The 22,231-nt window shown below is 46.2% G+C and overlaps 1 protein-coding gene across 1 annotated transcript; it reads right to left on the bottom strand.

The window, feature by feature from the left end:
- Positions 1–6,541: 6,541 nt before the first annotated feature.
- LOC140207994 (uncharacterized) lies at positions 6,542–12,397 on the bottom strand. Its single transcript, XM_072276526.1, has 3 exons — positions 11,528–12,397; positions 7,393–7,449; positions 6,542–6,622 (listed from the first exon to the last, which is right to left on the bottom strand). The coding sequence occupies exons 1-3, from the start codon at positions 12,032–12,034 to the stop codon at positions 6,542–6,544; spliced, it is 645 nt and encodes a 214-aa protein (XP_072132627.1). The 5' UTR covers positions 12,035–12,397.
- Positions 12,398–22,231: the final 9,834 nt, after the last annotated feature.

Genomic DNA, 22,231 nt, shown 5'->3' with positions numbered 1-22,231 from the left:
GTCCAGGTCCCAAGTTCCCCCCAACGGCCAATTTCCACCCCCACCACCACCACCACCACCAATCTTTTATTTAAGCGCGCACTAAGACGTCTTAGGTTCTTTTCTAGCTCCGGATTTTCCTTACACATCTTTCCGAGTGGCGTGGTAATGTCCCCCTTATTCACAGTCTGACCCATGTTTATCACTTTACTCCCGAATCCACTTCAAGGTCCTGACCTTCGCGTGGGGGATTTCCCCTCTTGACAACCGGTCTAAGGCTGGATGCAGTTTCAGTGAAATATCACCCGTCCCTCCCCGAATCTTTTACTGCAGTACTCGTGTGCGAGGCGACCCCAACTCAGTCAGTCGTAGAAAAGCGAGATTTCCACTAGTTCACAAGTGTACCTAAAATGTTGCTACAGCATCCGGATGGACTGCAGGGGAGAGCCACTTCCCCTGTGTTTGGCCAAACGACTGCTCTGCCCTGTGCTGATCAATTTAATCTACACACCCCGTCCCCTCCTACGCCAATTAGAATGGTTACCAGCTTCAAAATGTAATAGGATATTGCCACGAACCCGCTGACCAATTTGCTGTAACACACTCAAAGAAAAATGTAATAGGTCACTACCAATGATCCGCTGCCCAATTTATTAGCACCGGCAGGCTTTAATACTCATAATACTTCATCGGGGATTGTAACCCCTCATTGAGGTCCTGGACCTCCAAAACAAATCGTGCGCGTCGGCCCCTGGTCTCGGAGTCCCGGACTCCCTGTTTCTCAGACACTATTTCACTGTGTGTCGGCCCCTGGCCCCGGAGTCCCTGACTCCCTGTTTCTCAGACACTATTTCACTGCGTCTCGGCCCCTGGTCTCGGAGTCCCGGACTCCCTGTTTCTCAGACACTATTTCACTACGTGACGGCCCCTGGTCTCGGAGTCCCGGACTCCCTGTTTCTCAGACACTATTTCACTGCGTGTCGGCCCCTGGCCCCGGAGTCCCTGACTCCCTGTTTCTCAGACACTATTTCACTGCGTCTCGGCCCCTGGTCTCGGAGTCCCCGACTCCCTGTTTCTCAGACACTATTTCACTGCGTGTCGACCCCTGGTCTCGGAGTCCCGACTCCCTGTTTCTCAGACACTATTTCACTGCGTGTCGGCCCCTGGTCTCGGAGTCCCCGACTCTCCGTTTCTCAGACACTATTTCACTGCGTGTCGGCCCCTGGCCCCGGAGTCCCGGACTCCCCGTTTCTCAGACACTATTTCACTGCGTGTCGGCCCCTGGCCTCGGAGTTCCCGACTCCCTGTTTCTCAGACACTATTTCACTGCGTGTCGGCCCCTGGTTCCGGAGTCCGGGACTCCCTGTTTCTCAGACACTATTTCACTGCGTGTCGGCCCCTGGTCTCGGAGTCCGGGACTCCCTGTTTCTCAGACACTATTTCACTGCGTGTCGGCCCCTAGTCTCGGAGTTCCCGACTCCCTGTTTCTCAGACACTATTTCTCATACAGATTCTCATACAGAAATCCGCCAACGTTAAAACCACTTCCCCTCGTGGCCTCTACCGACTGTGGTCCGTGGAGTCCGCTGAGCAGCTCAGCAGGAACCCTGAGGGGAACAAGCAGCCAAAGGAGACCGTGAGAGGACCGGGGGAAAGTCACCCCGTGGGCCCGCCCGTCTCAGCGGCGTCCAGTGGATCGCTAGTTCACTAACACCAGGGCCGCTGGAGGCTCCCGTTGGGACTCCTGGCTGGCTCGCCAAGTTGTCCTTATCAATTCACCATTCACTCAGAGACCACGATCAATTCTTTATTCAACCTGATCCGAGCAGAGGTAACCACCATACGCTTCTACAGCGTCTGGCAGTCAGCTCTGCCCAGCACGAGTACAAGGTTACATTTATATCCAAAAGAAAGGTTTCAGTTAGCAGCTGTTTCCCCTGTCCACGCTTATGACGGTTTAGTGGTCAGCAATTTCATCAGGGTCACAACAGCTTCAGGTGCAGAGGTACAGGTCAGTCAGCGCTTCTGTTCTGAGAGATGAGCATGCAGTTGCAACATCCTAACCGTGCCCGGTTCTGTTGTCTAGTTCCCGCCCCTGCTATATTTTCCAGCTCACATACACCATTTAACCCTTCCTATCCCGTACTCCAACCCCCTTTTCACTTACACAAAGAAGGTTGAAAAGTTTGTCTGGACCGAGCCTTGTCAGGATGCATTTGATCGATTGAAAGTTATTATTTGAGATTAGGCCAATCAATGTAGGGTCGTCAGTGAATTTAATTAGCAGATTGGATCTGTGGGTGGCGACACAAGTCATGGGTGCACAGAGAGTAAAGGAAGGGGCCAAGGAGACAACCCTGTGGGGTATGTATGCTGAGGGTCAGAGAGACAGAGGTGAGGGAGCCCACTCTTACCACCTGTCGGCGATCTGACAGGATGTCCAGGATCCAGCTACACAAGGCAGGGTGAGGGCCGAGGTCTCTGAGCTTCTTGTCGATACTTTACTCCTTCGTATGGCTACTGTTCTGCCCGTGACTGCAAGGAACTGCAGAGAACTTTGGTCTCACATGGGAACATCAGAGAAACAAGCCTCCCCTCCATGGACTCTTCCTACACTTCCCCTGCGTCGGAAAAGCAGGACATGTACTCAAAGATCCTCACAACCCGGACATTCTTGCTGCCAACCCGCTCCCCCATCGGGGAAGAGATACAAAAGTCTTAAAGCGCGTACCACCAGGCTCAAGGACGGCTTCCTGTCTGCGGTTATAAGCCAAATGAATGGTCTCCAGTCCGATAAAATGGACTCGACCTCACAATGTAATTCGACGAGACCCTGCACCATATGTCTATCTGCACTGCACTTTCTCTACAGCCATAATGCTTTGTTACAGTTATTGTTTTGTCGTATATCAGATCAATGTACTGAGTAATGTATCGATCTGTGTGGATGGTACGTCAGGCAAGAATTTCACTGTAGCTCAGTACGTGATGATAATAAACAAATTCCCATTTTAATTGTGTGGAAATATTAGACAGACTGAGCTCCTGCTCTGGAACCACAGAAGGAAACTTAACTGTTGTAATTTCTGAGGAATGCAGATAAATAGATAAGGCTTCAATCTCGCTTTACGATCTGCGGTGACTGGGATCAGGTGACCGGTGTGGGTCTCCCATACCAATATCAGAATCAGGTTTAATAGCACCGGCATATATCATGAAATTCATTGTCTCTGCAGCAGCAGTAGAACTTAATTCATAACAATAGATTTTAACAATTGTGATTTAAAATAAGAACATACATATTAAACAGTTAAATGATGTAAGTAGTACAACATAAAAATAAACTATTTTAATTGTGTGGAACTATTTGACTGACTGGGTTGTTGCATTGCAAATTCTGGAGTGAAGCTTAACTAAACTACACATTTATGAGAAGCTCAGATAAATAGAAAAGGCTAAATTCTCACATAAATGGGCCATAGATCCAGAAACATTGGCTGCACTTCAGCAGGTAAAAACAGTGGAATGAGACATGCTGAAAATATTGCAGATAAAAACATATTGTCCACCCACGACGAGAGGACGTGACAGATCCGGATCTCACTGCCTTGTCTGAATGGGCAGAAGATGAAGCTACACGGACACGTAGAGCAGTGAGCGGCAGATGCTGCAGATCTGCGGGGAAATGTGAACAGGAAATGGGATCAGGTGACGGGTGGAGGGTCTCCCACCTGAACAGGTGACTCTGCTCCTCGCCCCTCACCCGCTGCCCGACCCATCCGCCACATTTCCCACATTATTGCATAGTTACATATCCCTCCATATCTTCCCTGTCCCTTTCCCTCCACCTCCAGGTCACAGAGTTATGGGCTCGATTCCCATCCCGATCAAACACACTTTTCAGACACAAACTGGAAATGTGCAGGTTTCATTTAAATCAGTCTGTGTTTATAAACACTAATTTCTATTCACATTCCTCCGGCCTCACTGGACAGGAACACTGAAACACCAAGTGAAAAACAGCAGGAGGTGGCCATTCCGCCCCTCTAACCATCAACAAGATGGCTGCTGCTCTCCCATCTCAGCCACATGTTTCTGTCCGATCCTCATTTCCTCGATCCCTTCAGTCTCCACACATCTGCCGGCCTCTGTTTTATGTGAGGACGATCACTGAGTCTTCACCGCCCTCTGTGGTGGGGATTTACGGACATTCACCACCTTCGGAGTGGAGACATTTCCCCTCATCTCAGTCCCGGACAGTCCACCCCCTTTTTCAGAGACTGGGATCCCTGGTTCAACCGGTAATGATGTTGTGCATTTCAATGTGTTCACCTCTCAGTCCTCGATTCTCCAAATGAAAGGGTTATCACATTTGATCTTTCTTCATATGATGACCCACCACTCCAGGGATCAGTCTTGTGAATCTTCATTGCACTCTCAATAACAAATACTCTCTAACCTCTTTGTTAATCCTCTATGGAATTAATTTCCATTTTCTGCAGTCCCGTGTTGCCCCAACCACTCACCTCCCACCCCTGTCACTATTTCCACCTTCCCACCTCCCCCTCACCTGGACCCACCTCTCACTCCCCAGCTCTTGCCCCATCCCCACCCCTCACCTCTTTTCTCGGACTATTTCCCGTCCACTCTCAGTCCAGAGGGAGGGTCTCGGCCCCAAATGTTGACGGTCCATTTCCCTCCACAGATGCTGCCCGAACCACTGAGTTCCTCCGGCAGTTTGTTCTTTGGTCTGTGTAACCCGTGTTAGTGTGGGGAGCGGGATTTTACACCATATTCCCGGTGCAATCTCAACAAAACACAAATAATTGTCACTTTGCCCGGACCATTGGCCCCGCTTGCAGGGCAACAGTCTGCCGGTGTTTGCCCCCCAATGTGGTGAATCGCCACCACCGTGGGCTCAGACATTTCCACAGATGAGCCCCTCCTGTCCCCACCGGGACAAACATCCTGTCCGCCCCCTCTCTCACCGTCTTCATCCTCTCCCTCCCCGGGGAACCGGCATCAAACCGACGGGCCGAGCGGTCTCCTCCTACCTCTCAGCGATACATCAGACTCCGGCCGCAGGAGACGCTTCACAAACGCCCCAACTTCCCTCGGAGGGAAATGGAAATAAATCAGAAAGCGGACATTTACTTTGGGATTTGTTCCGCTTTAACGGAGTAACGCCCTCTCGGCTGGTCCGCCACCACTATTGGTTGTAACCAGTGATTGACATCGCTTCGCACCAATGGGAATAGCGCAGCTCTGCTTTCAATTCAATTCCTCTGTTGACTGTTCGGGGGGTGGGGGGTGGGCGTGGCTCGTGCTTAGTAGCTCAGACGTTAAACCGAAAAAGCTCGAGCACAGCAGTGCGTGTGTGACGTAAGGCACCGTGCTCGTGACAGCAGATGCAGATACGGGGAGACCATAGGTGACGTCAGGCGCGTGGGGGAGGGGCTGCTGTGTGACGTCACGTGAGGGGAAGCGCTTCAATTTTAAAACACCTTTTGTTGGGTCCGATCTGGAACAACAAAATTAAATTCGGGTTTCATCGGGAGCGGATCCGGTGTTGTGAGATGTGTCCGGCTGTGCCGTGTTGTTGGTGGAGTGGGCAGCGGGGTGTTTGTCTCCGGGCTCTCCTCAGCTCCGGTTTTCACTTTGCGACCGAGCCCGGGCCGTGGATCAATTCCTTGTGGTTCTGCAGGGGGTTTGGGGCGAAGGGACAGTCTGTCTGTCTGTCTGTCTGTCTGTGTGGGTCGGGGTTATGAGTGGGTCCCGGGACACATTAACTTGTAAACACCGGACCATCTGGTGAATTGGATCAGACAGCTTCGCTCGCCTGTCCTTTCAGGAAACAACAATTCTCTCTTCATATTAATGACTGTCTAAACTTGCTGTGAACAAGATTCTGTGTTACAAGATTGTGAGTTACAGAGTCTAGGACAGCTGTCACCGTCATGGGCTGCGAGTGCAGACAGGGATTGGGGTCACTGAGCTGTGCATCAGAGAAGGACACGGGTTTGTACAGCCTCCTGTGGGGTAGAAATGTCCACACGGTGAATTCGGATCTGCTGGCACATCGGGAGTCTGAAAGGGAAAGGGAATAGGGAAGGGGCTGAGCAGAGAGTTTTAACAGGGGTGGAGGGGTACAGGAGCTGTCTGATAGATCGTTTTAATTGTTTTTTATAATCTGACAGATGGTGACTGAGGAAGAAGCTTGTTGACGGAGGATACCCGGAGGGGAGCGGCTCAGACACGGAATCAGGAATTGAATGAAATTGACTTTATTTCTTACATCCATCAGGAGTAAAAATCTTTACTTGACGTCTCCATCTAAATGTGCAACGTGCAATCATAGTAATTTATAACAGTTTATAATAAATAAAACAGACAATGTAATATAGAGTACACTCAAATCAGCGTGAGTTCATCAGTCTGTCGGCCTGGTGGAAGAAGCTGTCCCGGAGCCTGTTGGTCCTGGCTTTTATGTTGCGGTACCGCTTCCCGGATGGTATCAGGAGAGTGACAGTGTTGTGATTTCCTGTGTCACGGGTACAGACAGTCATCTCAAGTGAGGAGTTTGTGTGGAGATGCAGCTTCTCTGGAGGTGGAGGAAAGAGGACACACCAACAGGTGGAACCAGCTGTGGGAAGACATGGTTTGTCAGGTCTGACGATGAGCTGAATGTACCATAACCTTCAGACTGAATCAGAAAACCATTCTGAGGGTATTTGAAATGTCAGAATCAGGGGAGATGTGATCACATGTGCAGAGGGCAGGGGTTGTGTCTCCATCAGAACCTCAGTGAGATGGTTCAAGTTACAATGTGCAGGAATGAAAACACAGTGTTGGGTGCTGGATTTAATCATTGATTCTGACACAGTGAGAGGGTTAGTTTCGTTGTAAGGAGGCAACATTACTGTCCCCTTACTGTCTTTCCTCTCCACCCCATCCTCCCTCTCACCCCCACATTGGACATAAGTTCAGGGTGAAAGTGAATACTTTGAGGGGAGTCTGAAGGGGAATTCTTCACTCAGAGTTTGGTGGGAGTGTGGAATGAGCTGCCAGCAGAAGTTGTGGATGTGGGTTCGATTAAGACACTAAAGAGAAATTTGGGTGATGAGATGGATGGGAGGTGTATGGAGGCTATGGTGCAGGTAGTTGGAATTAGGCAGTAAAAACATAAACAGGTCAGCATTGACTAGAAGGGCCGAAGGGCCTGTTTCAGTGCTGCTGGGCTCTGTGACTGTCATAATATTCTGATCTGTAATTTCCAGAGTCAGTGCTTTGCTGCTAATGACTGAACCCAGAAATTTACCCAAACAAGAACTGAAAGACTCGTAAAATTGAAAGACTGCAGAAAGCGTTTACAAGCTGTGATCCTTGCCAAGGGGGATGTTACTAAGTACTGACCATGCAGGTTGTCCAAACTTTTGCTTCGGGCCCTTTTCCTTTCTTGCTATTTTGAAACTGTAAAAGATGGAAATAAAAATATAATCCTGCTTAAAATATTAAAGAAATGTGCCATATTTAACTTTGTGCCTTTTGGAAATCAGGTCATCTTTTACTCGCTTAGCTATTCACAGTAACAGAAATTTAACCAGGGGCGCCCAAACATTTGCATGCCACTGTATATATCCTGTGCCTTCCGAATTGCTTCCAGAAATTCCTGCCATTGCTGCTCTGTTTTCATCCTGTCCATGTTCTTTTCAAATTAATTTTGACCAATTTATCTCTCATGCCTCTCTAATTTTCTTTAATTTCACATCTGACTTTAGCTTCTCCTTCTCCAATGTCAGGGTGAATTTGATCATATAAAGATCACTTTCCCTTAAGGGTTCTTTGAACTTAAGTGTCCTCATTAATTCCGCTTCATTACAACACCCAATCCAGAATAGCTCATCCCCAAGTGGGCTCAACCATGAGCTGCTCTAAAAAAGCATCTTGTTGGCATTCTAGGAATTCCTCCTCTTGAGACCAACACCATCCTAATTTTCCTAATCACCTGCATGACAAACCCCATGACTATTGTAACATTGCCCTTTTGTCACGCACTTTCTATCTCCCATTGTAACTTGTGGACCACATACTTACTACTGTTTGGAGATCTCCATACAATTCCCATCAGGGATTTTTTTTTTTTTTTACATGTGCTGTTCCTTAATTCTACCCACAGATTCCACACATTCCAACCCTATGCCAACTATTTCTAATGATTTTATTTACTATTTTACCAACAGATCCACACAACCCCACTACCAGCTTGTTTTTGGCTTGTTCTTTCAAGAAGCATATAAGTATCTGGGAAACAAGTGGACCTGCAGATGCTAGAAATCTAGAGAACTACACACAAAGTGCTGGAGGAGCTCAGCATGTCAGGCAGCATCTATGGATGGGAATCAACATTTCAGGCCAAGACCCTTTATCGGGACTCTTGATACCCACGTCTCTGGAATATCAACGAGCAAAGAAAATAGAAAGTCGTGTGAAATCAGGAAAACCTTTGACAAAATTTAGTTCAAGGCTTAAAAAAACCCTGCCAAACAGAGCTCAATAGTTAACAAATACAACGAAGGCAATAAACACTTTCATCAATACCAACATTAGCTTTTTTAAAGTGAAAATATCTTCATCCCATTTCAATCAGTAAAATTTATAAAGATAAATAAGAACTTTGGAAAACTTTAGAAAAGACTATTTACACTAAACCCACTTAGATTAACACTACCTTGGACAGAAGAAGGAAGTGAAATAACACACATTAAAAAAAAAATCACACAACAGTCAGATAAAACTTCTAAGTACGAGGGGTGATTGATAAATTCATGGCCTAAGGTAGAGGGAGATGAGTTATACAGCCCTCGTTACATGCACATGCAGTTCAACTCTTTGAGTGATTATGCAGAAAGTTTGAAGATAAGAACTCATCAGGGGTAATTGACAGGTTTGTGCCCAAGGTAGAAGGAAATGAGTTATTAACTTCAAACTTTCCGCATAATCACTCAAAGAGCTGACCTGCATGTGCATGTAACGAGAGCTGTATAACTCATCTCCTTCCAGCTTAGGCCATGAACTTATCAATCGCCCATCTGTGGACACTTTCTGGAGGTCCAAGATCCGTGTGCTCCACGACTGCTGGACTAAGTGTGTAGGAGGGGACTATGTTGAAAAATAAATGTGCTCGGTTTTCTAAAACTGACTCCTACCCGAGGCTGCGAACATATCAATCACCCCTCATATATATTTTCATCAAAAATGAACAGGATTCATCACTCCCTGTGTGTATGTGCAATCGTGTAAGAAATACAGACCAGAAAACTTCAATGAGAGGTCAAATCAGAAAAATGAAACATCACTATGGAAGTATGACCCTCCATGGGAGAGATCCCAATGATCTGAGCAGACGGGATGGTGACAAGGAAGCATCGAGCACCTGACTGAGAGTTGGAGAACTCTTCCCAGAAACAGAGGGGGTCCTTCCAGAAATACAGGACAAGGTGGTTAACAAAAGGAAAAAAAAATCAAAAACACATGAAATATAAACAAACAAGGCAGCAAGTGCAGAGAATGCCAAGAGAAACCAGACACAATCCAACACATTTCAGGATCCTGCAGCAGTTTAACTCAATCTAATTACTTACAAAGGTACAATCAAGTGGCAAATATCATTCATCAAAATCTTGCTTTAAAATACAAACTCATGAACGCCCTCCATCAATTCGTAAAGGTACCATAAATTCAAGCCAGATCCAGAAAATCTGACAAATTATATGATAATCAATACATTATTTCAGATAGGACAATCCATAATAACCATCCGGATATAATACTACAGGATAAACAAGCAGGAACAACTCTCTCAATAGATAAAACCATTCCCAACACACCCTCACCACGGGTATTAACCGAATTATTTTCTCTGTCAATCAGCTTCCAAATGTTGCTACTCTGTCATTCGTTACCACACCCCGCTGCTGATTCCCTTCTCCTCATCATACGTTCTTACCCTGACCATCGTCCAGAGCCCCAAACTCTGCCCTGTGCAGACCCGCCGCTGGTTTCTGACCCTGCTCCACTGAACATCCAACTGGTGGTTTCCCATTCTGCTTTCAGTCTTTAGAGGACAGTGGTGTTTTCTAACAACCCTATACAAGCAGAGAAAATGACCCATAATGTGGAAATCAGCCATCAATAAGGACGTTAACTACCAATGTTATTCTTCCTCAGCCCAGAGATTTGAGGGGCGAAGTACATCTCAGACAGAACTGCAGTCAGCTCGACTTCTTCAGTCTGCAGAAAATTCAAGGGAAACCAATTCACCCACAGAGTGGTGACTGTTTGGAACCCATAAGCACAGGGAGAGCGAGAGATGAACAACAGGGCAGGATTTCAAAGGACCGTCGTGGAACTGAATCACTGGCAGGGTCCAGCCGGCCTGAGTCGACTCTCTACTGTACACTAGGTGTATTATAAATTCACCAAGTACTGGAGACAGAGTTTAAAATAGAACTGATTTATTTGTCTCAGATCCAAAATATTAAACTCCAGTCCCATTAAAGGTGAATATGTAGCTGATGAAACTCCTCCCATGCCCAGTGACCAGGGTGCAGAACTGGGTGTGGGGAGCAGCAGCAATTATTGCAGAGCTCAGCACCGGCAGTCACTCTCGAAATTGCATTCAGCACGGTGATGGACAAATATCCAGCATGCAGCTTAATCAAACTTTGTCTCTAGTGTGAACCCGGTAGTGTGTCACAAGTGTAACACGCTGTAAGGTTTCACTGCTAAAGTAACGGCCTCTCTGTAATGTTTCACTGCTGAGGTAATGGTTTCTCTGTAGCAGCAATGTTTAGGTTATGACTAGAGATAACAGGGTTTTGGAGTGCGGGGCTATCCAATGACAGAAATGTTCTTCCTTGTGAGTCTGGAAGAGAGATTTTATGGTCTTTTGCTGGGGAGAGATGTGAAGACGTGAATGGAGAGAGTGGGCCCATTTTCTTTTTTTTTGTTTTCTTTACTAACCCTACAGTCAAAGTAAGAATTTTAAATCTCATTCATTTAATCACATATTGTGTACTGTTTGTTATTTTGGGGTACTGATTTGTAACAGAGGACACATCACACAGCATCCACCAAAACGAGATTTCATAAGTTTTGCCCGGCTGATGGGCTATCACCCCCTGTATTAAGCTGCTAGCCGAAGCGAGAGTTACATAAGGTTACATTACTGAGTGAATCGCTTTCCATATTCACAGCAGGTGATCAGCCTCTACCCACTGTGAACTTGCTGGTGTCTCTGTAGTTGAGATGATCGAGTGAATCCCTTCCCACACACTGAGCAGGTGAACGGCCTCTCCCCAGTGTGAACTGACGGGTGTGTCAGTAGGCGAGATGATCGAGTGAATCCCTTCCCACAGTCTGAGCATGTGAATGGCCTCTCCCTGGTGTGAACTGACTGGTGTGCTTGTAGGCTAGCTAACTGTGTGAACCCTTTCCCACACTCTGAGCAGGTGAATGGCCTCTCCCCAGTGTGAACTCGCTGATGTACCTTCAGATGAGATGACGAAGTGAATCCTTTCCCACAGGTTGAGCAGGTGAATGGCCTCTCTCCGGTGTGAACTCGCTGATGTACCTTCAGTTGAGATAATTCAGTGAATCCCTTCCCACAGTTTGAGCAGGTGAATGGCCTCTCTCCAGTGTGAACTCGCTGATGCACCTTCAGATGAGATGATTCAGTGAATCCCTTCCCACAGTCTGCGCAGATGAATGGCCTCTCCCCAGTGTGAACTGACTGGTGTCTCAGTAGGTGAGAAGATTTAGTGAATCCCTTCCCACAGTCCGAGCAGGTGAATGGCCACTCTCCGGTGTGAACTGACTGGTGTCTCAGTAACTGAGATGACAAAGAGAATCCCTTCCCACAGTCTGAGCAGGTAAACGGCCTCTCTCCAGTGTGAACATGCTGATGTATCTTTAGTTGGGATGAACGAGTGAAGGTCTTCCCACAGTCTGAGCAGGTGAATGGCCTCTCCCCAGTTTGAACTCGCTGGTGAGCCATTAGGTCAGACGACTGAGTGAATCCTTCCCCAAAAATTCAGCATATAACCAGCGTCTGCCCAGTGTGAACTGACTGGTGTGTCCACAGGTGGGAAGACCGACTGAATCCCTTCTCACACACAAAACAGGTGAATGTCCTTGTCCCAGTGTGAACTTGCTGATGTACCTTCAGTTGAGATGACCGACTGATCCATTCCTACTGTCTGAGCAAATGAATGGGCTCCCCACTGTGTAAAATGACGGGCGTGCCAGCAGGTCAGATGATCGAGTGAATCCCTTGCTCCACTTATTAAATGTCTGGACAGAGACAGCAAAACTGGTGTGTTGTGTTCGAGATTCCCGGAAACAAATTCCTCGTCATTTTTAACCTGCAAAAAAGATTTACAAAACCGATCAATGGGTATAGGACAACATTTCAGATGAGATCACTTGATTTGTCAAGGTGTGAACTGACATCACACTGTTACTGTGAGGTTCAACCCAAGTTAGAGGGAGAAATCATCTTCTAAATGGGCACAATGCTGGTATCTGGAATGACCATCAAATTCTGATGCTCTTCCTGAATGAATAGGGCATTTCTGTCATCTCCAGTCTGTGACCTGGCTCAGTTTGACTCTCTCCATTGGTATTATTCCCTGTTCTCAGTGATCTGAATGGGTGTCTGGCCCCACAGTAATTGAAACATTCTCACACAAATAGCTGGCAGTGTATTCCACATGCCCACCACTCTCTGTGTAAAAAAACTTACCCCTGACATCCACTCGGTATCTATTTCCAAGCAGCTTACAACTATGCCCCCTCGTGTTAGCCACTTCAGCCCTGGGAAAAAACCTCCAGCTATCCACACGATCAATGCCCCTCATCATCTTATACACCTGAAAAAGGCTCCAAACATAAACAAGGAAATTATACATTGCTTTGAGGATTTGTTCAAAGTATACAAAATTATGAGGGTATAGACAGGGTAAATGCAAGCAGCTTTTTCCATGGAGGTTGGGTGAGATGACAACCAGAGGTCATGGGTAAGTGGGGAAGGTGAAATTTTAACGGGAACATGTGTAAAAGCTCTGTACTGAAATTGTCGTGAGAGTGTGGAATGAGATGCCAGCAGAAGTGGTGAATATGAGCTCAGCTTCACCATTTCAAAAAAGTTCAGATGGGGGTAGGGGTATGGAGGGCGATGGTCCTGGTGCAGATTGGTGCATTAGACAGCTTAAATAGTTTTTTTTGGCATTGACTAGATGGGCCAAATAGCCTGTTTCCTTACTGAACTACTCCATGTTTCTATGACAGAGAAGATGGCCAAACTTGTTTGGAAGGGAAAAGGTAGGAGTGACAATGGAGCAGCAATGGCTGGAGTTTCTGGGAGCAATTCGGGAGCTGAGTGATCGATACATCCCAAAGAAGTGGAAGAATTAGAAAGGCAGGAGGACACAACCATGGCTGAAATGAGAAGCCAAAGCCAACATAAGAAGCCAAAGAGAGGGCAAATAATGAGCAAAAACTATTGAGAAGCTTTTAGAAACCAACAGAAGACGACTAAAAAACAAAGTCGGATGAGCTCAGGGGTGGAATTATGATATTGGAGTCATTAATGAGTCTTGGTAGCACCCAACAGTCTGAGGCATTTAGAGGAACAAAATATCTGGGGTTTCAATATCTCTTGAAAACCAAGGTTCCCTGCACCAGTTACCTTTCAACTTTTATTTTGGCAGGCACATACAAACTCCATACACTCAAACTTTCACTTCTGAAGGCCTCCCACTTACCAAGTACTCCTTTGCCAGAAAACAGCCTGTCCCAATCCATACTTGTCAGATCCTTTCTGATACCATCAAAATTGACCTTTGTCCAATTTAGAATCTCAATCCGTGGTCCAGACCTCTCTTTTTCCATATTTGCTTTGAATTTCATAGCATTATGATCACTGATTTCTGTCTCCAGCCCTGGATCATTTCCTAACAGCTTATTGCACACTTCTACGTCGGGAATTCTACGTACTGATTAAGGGCACATTTGACAAACTCAAACCCATCTAGTCCTTTTACAGTATGGGAGTCCCAGTCAATATATGGAAAGTTAAAATCAGTTACTGAATCAACCTTTGTTTCTTGGCATGGTCTGCGATCTCTCTACAAATTTGTTCCTCTAAATCCCTCGGACTGTTGTGTACAACCAAGTCCCAATAATGGCTACAACATCATAATTCCCTGTCCTGAGCTCATCTGGCTTTCCTACAATGTGATATACACAGCTCAACACATTCATTACACCACACTCAACCATTTGATTGCTGACTCTGTCTGAAGTCTCAACAACATCTGACTGGTGTCAAGAAAACAACCTCTCTCTGATTGTCACAAAAACAAAGGAGCTGATTGTGGACAACAGGAGGACTGGAGACAGGCTAACCCCTATTGACATCAATCGATCTGGGGTTGAGAGGGTGAACAGCTTTAAGTTCCTCGGCATAAACATCACCAAGGATCTCACATTGTCTGTACATACCCGCTGTGTCGTGAAGAAAGCACAACAGCTCCTCTTTCACTTCAGATGGTTGAAGAAGCTTGGGATGGGGCACCAAATGCTCAGAACTTTCTAGAGTTACACAATTGAGAGCATCTTGACTGCTGAATTAAGGCCTGGTATGGGAACTGTACTTCCCTTAATCGCAGGAACCTGCAGAGAGTGGTGCGGACAGCCCAGAGCATCTGCAGATGTGAACTTCCCACTATTCAGGACATTTACAGAGACAGGTGTGGAAAAAGGGCCCAAAGGATACTGGGGACCCAATTCACCACAACCACAAACTGTTCCTGCTGCTACCAGCCAGGAAACGGTACCACAGCAAAAGGACCAACAGGCTCTGGGACATCATCTTCTACCAGGCCATCAGACTGATTAATTCATGCTGATACAACTGCATTTCTGTGTTATATTGACTGCCCTATGTACAAACTATTTATTATAAATTACTCTAAATTACACATTGCACATTTAGACGGAGACGTAACATAAAGATTTCTACTCCTCATGTATAAGAAGGATGTATGTAATAAAGTTAATTCAATTCACCCTCTCCACTATCTGTTCTGTCATTCTGGCTCCCATTCCCCCTACAATTTATTTCAACCACATCATCTCTCCCCGCGAAATAGCACGAGCAAGTCTTACCCCTGCACTAGGATATTAGTCCCCTCTTGTTCTGTTCCCCTAACTAACGAATCCTCTGTCACCCCTTTGACTTTCCTCTGCCAGGTAATACCCCGCCAACATTTTCTAAAGTGGTCTACCTGCTGTTGTGCGGGATAGCATCAAGAGTACTCTGCGATGGCTATCGAACCTCATTCCCCTTCCTGACTCTCACCCAGTTTCCTGTGTCCTGCACCTTGGGTGTAACTCACCTCTCTTCATGTCATATCTATCACCCCCTCCAACTCCTGGATGATCCAGAATTCATCCGTTTCAAGTTCCAACTCCTTAGAGTGCAGGGTTACAAGCTGCAGCTGGATGCACATCTTGTAGGTGAGGACATCAGGGACACTGGAGGTCTCCCCACATTCCCACCAATGTCCCCTATAATTTGTAATGACCAGTGTGCACATAAATCTTGTACTGTGCATTTTTATACCCAGTGACAACATGTGCACAGTGAATTTTATATAGAGAGGTACTCATTTTAACAGCTGGCAAATCACTGTCGATAAGAACTTTGATCTCCTCTGCGTTCGATCAAGTTCACCTGCTCTCTCACACAAACTATGCAGCAGGCCTGTAACAGGTAGTGAAGGATTTTCTCACCAGAGCTTTTGCACATTGTCCATATGTGGTTTGCTTGCTAAATTATGCTTTAAAAAGTCAGATTTCCAAATATCACTCTACTTCTTCCCACTTGTAAATTCTCCAGCAACTTTTGCATTGCCACAATACACACAGGTAACACCAGTTTCTGTACTGGACATAAATATTTCCCCTGAATCCTCCAGAGGAATTGAGGATATATAAAAAATTCATTTTGAACCTACGTAACCACTGGCTAAACGAATAATTGGGACTGAATAGGATTTTTTGAACTGAAGTAATCTCTGTCTTCAGCGGTTAGCTAAGGCAGGCTCATTAGCATTTCTCTGCGGCTTGTAGACAGACAGACTGAGAGCTGAAAGCATTTTTCATTGGACCCTTGTTAGATGATAACATTATATATTGTAAACACGAGGAATTCAAGCAACACACATCAAAGTTGCTGGAGAATGCAGCAGGCCAGGCAGCATCTCTAGGAAGAGGTACAGTCAACGTTTCGGACCGAGACCCTTCGTCAGGACTAACTGAAGGAAGAGCTAGTAAGAGATTTGAAAGTGGGAGGGGGAGGGGGAGATCCAAAATGATAGGAGAAGACAGGAGAGGGAGGGATGGAGCCAAGAGCTGGACAGGTGATTGGCAAAAGGGATATGAGAGGATCATGGGACAGGAGGTCCGGGGAGAAAGACAACGCTGTGGGGGGGAACCCAGAGGATGGGCAAGGGGTATAGTCAGAGGGACAGAGGGAGAAAAAGGAGAGTGAGAGAAAGAATGTGTGTATATAAATAAATAACGGATGGGGTACGAGGGGGAGGTGGGGCATTAGCGGAAGTTAAACAAGTCAATGTTCATGCCATCAGGTTGGAGGCTACCCAGACGGAATACAAGGTGTTGTTCCTCTCATCTGAGTGTGGCTTCATCTTTACAGTAGAGGAGGCCGTGGATAGACATATCAGAATGGGAATGGGATGTGGAATTAAAATGTGTGGCTGAATGTGTGATCGTTTTGCTGAACACCTACGCTCTGTCTGCCAGAGAAAGCAGGATCTCCCAGTGGCCAGGATTTCACCCTGGACACTGGGTACTACTCCCTTGCCAGGTGAACATTTTTCATGTCTATAAGTTGATTTTATTGAATTGCCCAGAGTACATTGCTATAGATATTGCTTAGTTATTATAGACGTGTTTAGTAGATGGATTGAAGCTATTCCAACTACCAGTAATGCTGCTATGACTGTTGTGAAGGTATTATTACAGGAAATAAATCCCAGGTACGGCCTGCCAGAGATGCTGAGCTCTGACAATGGCCCACACTTTGTGGCGAAAGTAAACAAAGAGGTATGTAACAAACTAGTTACCAAACACCAGTTCCAGCGTGTACACCACCCACAGGCTGCTGGCATAGTGGAGAGAACCAAAGGCAAGTAAATTGGCCGAACTAACGGCGGAGACTGGACTCACTTGGTTGAAGGTCCCACCGTCACCCCTATTCCACATGAGGGTTACCCCACAGGGGAAAACAGGGTTGTCACCAGCTGAAATCATTTATGGATGGCCCATGAGGACACCCTGGGGACCAAGACTTTGTGTACCATTGCTCCCAGAAAGTCTACCAGCAAAGTTGGATATGCATACCCCTGGAGAAGAGATGGGGAAATACATATGCCAACTAACCAAAATTCTCCAAGCATCACATTCACAGGTACAACAGGCTTACAAGGAGGAGAACTACCCCACAGAGAGGAGTGACTATCCCACCATAGAACCTGGGAATTTTGTCCTGATCAAGAACTGGGATTGAGGGAAACTCAGACCTCGGTGGAGAGGACCATATCAGGTGTTACTGACCACTCCCACGCTGTGAAACTGAAGGGGCAATCTCGGTGGATACATCAAACAGGCAACAAATGTGTTACTGAAGGAACTGAGTAGAATGACTCTCTCGGACTAAAGAAAAATGTATTGGTTGATAGTGGTGTTTGTGTTTATGACTTTGAGAGGGCGCACCCCAGCATCCGGGGGATCCCATGTTAACACCTTTTTGTCTCTCTGTCACACCTACGCCAAACAGATAGAACTGGGGTCCTACAACAGGAATTCTGCAGATGCTGGAAATTCAAGCAACACACATCAAAGTTGCTGGTGAACGCAGCAGGCCAGGCAGCATCTCTAGGAAGAGGTGCAGTCGACGTTTCAGGCCGAGACCCTTCGTCAGGACTATCTGAAGGAAGAGTGAGTAAGGGATTAAACTGGGGGCCTGCTGAGTTTGTACCAAAATTCCCCAGCATGGTAAAACTATGATTCCAATGTCAGAAATCCCGCTGAACTACAGTGAGGAACTCTCAGCCTGGGCTTTCTCAAATAACACACAGGGAAGTGAGGTGAGGAACTGTGGTCCAGTCAGAGATGACTGTGGCTGTCAGTGTTTTGAGGGATGGTATCTCAGGCCCCCACCAAATGGAACTTCCTGTACTGGGAAACATGCATCCTGGCCATACTTGCAGGTGCCCAGCAGCGGAGAAGCTGAGACTGAGTGATTTTGGATGATCACTTTTCTCTCCTATGGAGTAGCCAGGAATTCACGAGAGAGAATCAATTTGGCTACAGCACTTGAGGAGCTGGCCACAATACTGCAGGGGCCCTGACACAAACACAGGCCCAAGTAACAGAAATATCCACTGAAATGATCGCAATCCGGCAAACAGTCCCACAGAATCGTAAGGCTTTAGATTTTATCCTGGCTGAGAAAGGGGAAACCTGTGCTATTATTGACACAGAATGCTGCACCTATATCCCTGATGAGTCTACTAACATTACATCCCTCTCCGAGCACACTGCCAAGGAGACTGACAGTATCAAGAGAGTAGAGCAGGATTTACACGGGTTCACCGAAGGGTCGAAATGGTGGTCTTCGAAGGCCTGTTCGGTAATATGTGGGGCGAGATATTGCATTATGGCCTAATAGTTGCACATATTATTGTTATAATTACTGATGTCTGCTCTTTTTACCCACTGATGAGTCAGTGCTGTACTCGGTTGCTTTCTCTGTAAAAATGACTGCTTTTTTGATCATGTAATGATGAAAAGGAGGGAATGATAAAGTATGTAAAAGGGTTAACAATAGCAGCCTGTCTTCATGAAAGAAACTGCTGGTGGTGAACAGATGATGAACACGACCGACCAACTGAAGAACTACTTTGGTTCTGTCTTCACTAAGGAGGACATAAATAATCTTCCGGAAATAGCAGGGGACAGAGGGTCTAGGGAGATGGAGGATCTGAGGGAAATACATGTTAGTAGGGAAGAGGTGTTTGGTAAATTGAAGGGATTAAAGACAGATAAATCCCCAGGGCCAGATCGTCTGCATCCCAGAATGCTAAAGGAAGTAGCCCAAGAAATAGTGGGTGAAATAGTGATAATTTTTCAAAACTCTTTAGTTTCTGGACTAGTTCCTGAGGATTGGAGGGTGTCTAATGTAACCCTGCTTTTTAAAAAAGGAGGGAGAGAGAAACCGGGGAATTATAGACCGGTTAGCCTGACATCGGTGGTGGGGAAAATGCTAGAGACAGTTATCAAAGATGTGATAGCAGCACATTTGGAAAGCGGTGAAATGATCGGACAAAGTCAGCATAGATTTGTGAAAGGAAAATCATGTCTGACGAATCTCATATAATCTTTTGAGGATGTAACTAGCAGAGTGGACAGGGGAGAACCAGTGGATGTGGTATATTTGGATTTTCAAAAGGCTTTTGACTAGGTCCCACACAAGAGATTAGTGTGCAAACTTAAAGCACACGGTATTGGGGGTATGGTTTTGATGTGAATAGAGAATTGGTTGGCAGACAGGAAGCAGAGAGTGGGAATAAACGGGACCTTTTCAGAATGGCAGGCAGTGACTAGTGGGGTACCGCAAGGCTCAGTGCTGGGACCCCAGTTGTTTACAATATATATTAATGACTTGGACGAGGGAATTAAATGCAGCATCTCCAAGTTTGCGGATGACACGAAGCTGGGCGGCAGTGTTAGATGTGAGGAAGATGCTAAGAGGATGCAGGGTGACTTGGATAGGTTAGGTGAGTGGGCAAATTCATGGCAGATGCAATTTAATATGGATAAATGTGAGGATATCCAGTTTGGTGGCAAGAACAGGAAAACAGATTATTGTCTGACTGGTGGCCGATTAGGAAAAGGGGAGGTGCAACGTGACCTGGGTGTCATTATACACCAGTCATTGAAAGTGGGCATGCAGGTACAGCAGGCGGTGAAAAAGGCGAATGGTATGCTGGCATTTATAGCGAGAGGATTCGAGTACAGGAGCAGGGAGGTACTACTGCAGTTGTACAAGGCCTTGGTGAGACCACACCTGGAGTACTGTGTGCAGTTTTGGTCCCCTAATCTGAGGAAAGACATTCTTGCCATAGAGGGAGTACAAGGAAGGTTCACCAGATTGATTCCTGGCATAACAGGACTTTCATATGATGAAAGACTGGATTGACTAGGCTTATACTCGTTGGAATTTAGAAGATTGAGGGGGACCTTATTGAAACATATAAAATTATAAAGGGATTGGACAGGCTAGATGCAGGAAGATTGTTCCCGATGTTGGGGAAGTCCAGAATGAGAGGTCAGAGTTTAAGGATGAAGGGGAAGCCTTTTAGGACCGAGATGAGGAAAAACTTCTTCACACAGAGAGTGGTGAATCTGTGGAATTCTCTGCCACAGGAAACAGTTGAGGCCAGTTCATTGGCTATACTTAAGAGGGATTTAGATATGGCCCTTGTGGCTAGAGGGATCAGGGGTTATGGAGGGAAGGCAGGTACAAGGTTCTGAGTTGGATGAGCAGCCATGATCGTACTGAATGGCGGTGCAGGCTTGAAGGGCCAAATGGCCCACTTCTGCACCTATTTTCTATGTTTCTAGATGTGCTAAGCCATGCTGAGCCATATTTCTTCTTGCGGGCCGCTAGCTAGGTTTTCAGGATGCTTAACTCCTTGGGCAAGCATGCGTAGAGATAGGACAACTTCAGTCTGTTTTGTGTGTGAAAGCTATTATGACTATTTTCTGATTACTTGGTCTCCCTACTCCTCCCATCCCACTACATATCCAAATTTCTCAAACAGATGTTAATATCTCTGACCTGTCGGGAATGAAAAGATTAAGTTTGGTACGACTAATATTCTGAGCTGTGTGCATTCCATTCCAAGAAGTATTGCATAAAAGGGTATGGGGAGAAAGGGACGTAGAAAGAGTGGGTGGAGAAGAGGGGGGAGGGGGAATGAGAAGGTTGGAGGAGTGCACACTGAATGTTATATATGGAGGTTCTCATTTTAACAGCTAGCAAATCATGGTCAATAATCATTTTTATCTGCTCTGGGTTTGATTGATTTCATCTGCACTCTCACACAACCTACGTAGCAGGTCTGTAGTGGGTAATGAAGAATTTTCTCAACAGAGCATTTGAACACCGTCCATACGTGATTTGCTTGCTAACTGATGCTATAAAAAGTCATTTTTTCAAATATCGCTCCATTTCTTCCCACTTGCAAATTCTCCAGCAACTTTTGCATCACCACAATACACACAGGTAACACCAGTTTCTGTTTTGTACATAAATATTTCCCCTGAACCCTCCCCCAGGTGACTGACAGTAGTAAACTCATTGATGGCAATGCCAATCAATATGAAGGGAAGGGCAGTAGTCTGCCCCATTGGAGTCTGGCACATTTGTGATGTGAAAGCTACTTGTTGCCCAGTGCAAAGGTGTTTGATATTATTATGTACCCAGACAGAGTGGGTCAAAACATGTTCTCACGGGTGGAAAAGTCCAGAACAAGAGGAGGTAGAACAAGCAAAACACACAAAATGCTGGAGGAACTCAGCAGGGCAGGCAGCATCTATGGAAAAGAGTACTAATGCTGAGTTCCTCCAACAATTTGTGTGTGTTGCTTGCATTTCCAGCATCTGCAGATTTTCTCTTGTTTGTGATTGGAAGTAGAACAAAGGTGATTTTCTCACCTGGTGATGTAAAAGATTATGTTCCCTTTCCCCGAGTTCCCAATCCTTGCATTTAGATAGCTGGAGCTCAGCTCTGTCTGAGAGATCCATCGGTTCCCATTCCCTCATCAGCCGGAAGCTCCCTGGGGCCCGTGTGCAGATCATGGGGCTGAGAGAGAGGGACGAGAGCAGGACTGTCCCGGGATTGCGGGTCACGGTATCCGCATCTCACAACAATTGTCCCGAAGTCAGTCTTAAAATCCCGCCCGGAGATTCTCTCCCACTTCTTGCCGATCCTCCCGAGGCCTTTGTGTATTGCGCGCATGAGTGATATTCGGGAAAATGCGCAATCCTGACGGCTGCGAATGTGATCGGTGCTTCAGCGACGGCTAAATATCCAACTCCC

Source organism: Mobula birostris, chromosome 13 (assembly GCF_030028105.1).
Source record: "Mobula birostris isolate sMobBir1 chromosome 13, sMobBir1.hap1, whole genome shotgun sequence".
In the NCBI taxonomy this organism is placed as follows: domain Eukaryota; kingdom Metazoa; phylum Chordata; class Chondrichthyes; order Myliobatiformes; family Myliobatidae; genus Mobula; species Mobula birostris.
Note: the sequence above shows the minus strand (reverse complement) of the source record. Positions and strands in the feature narration are given on the sequence as shown.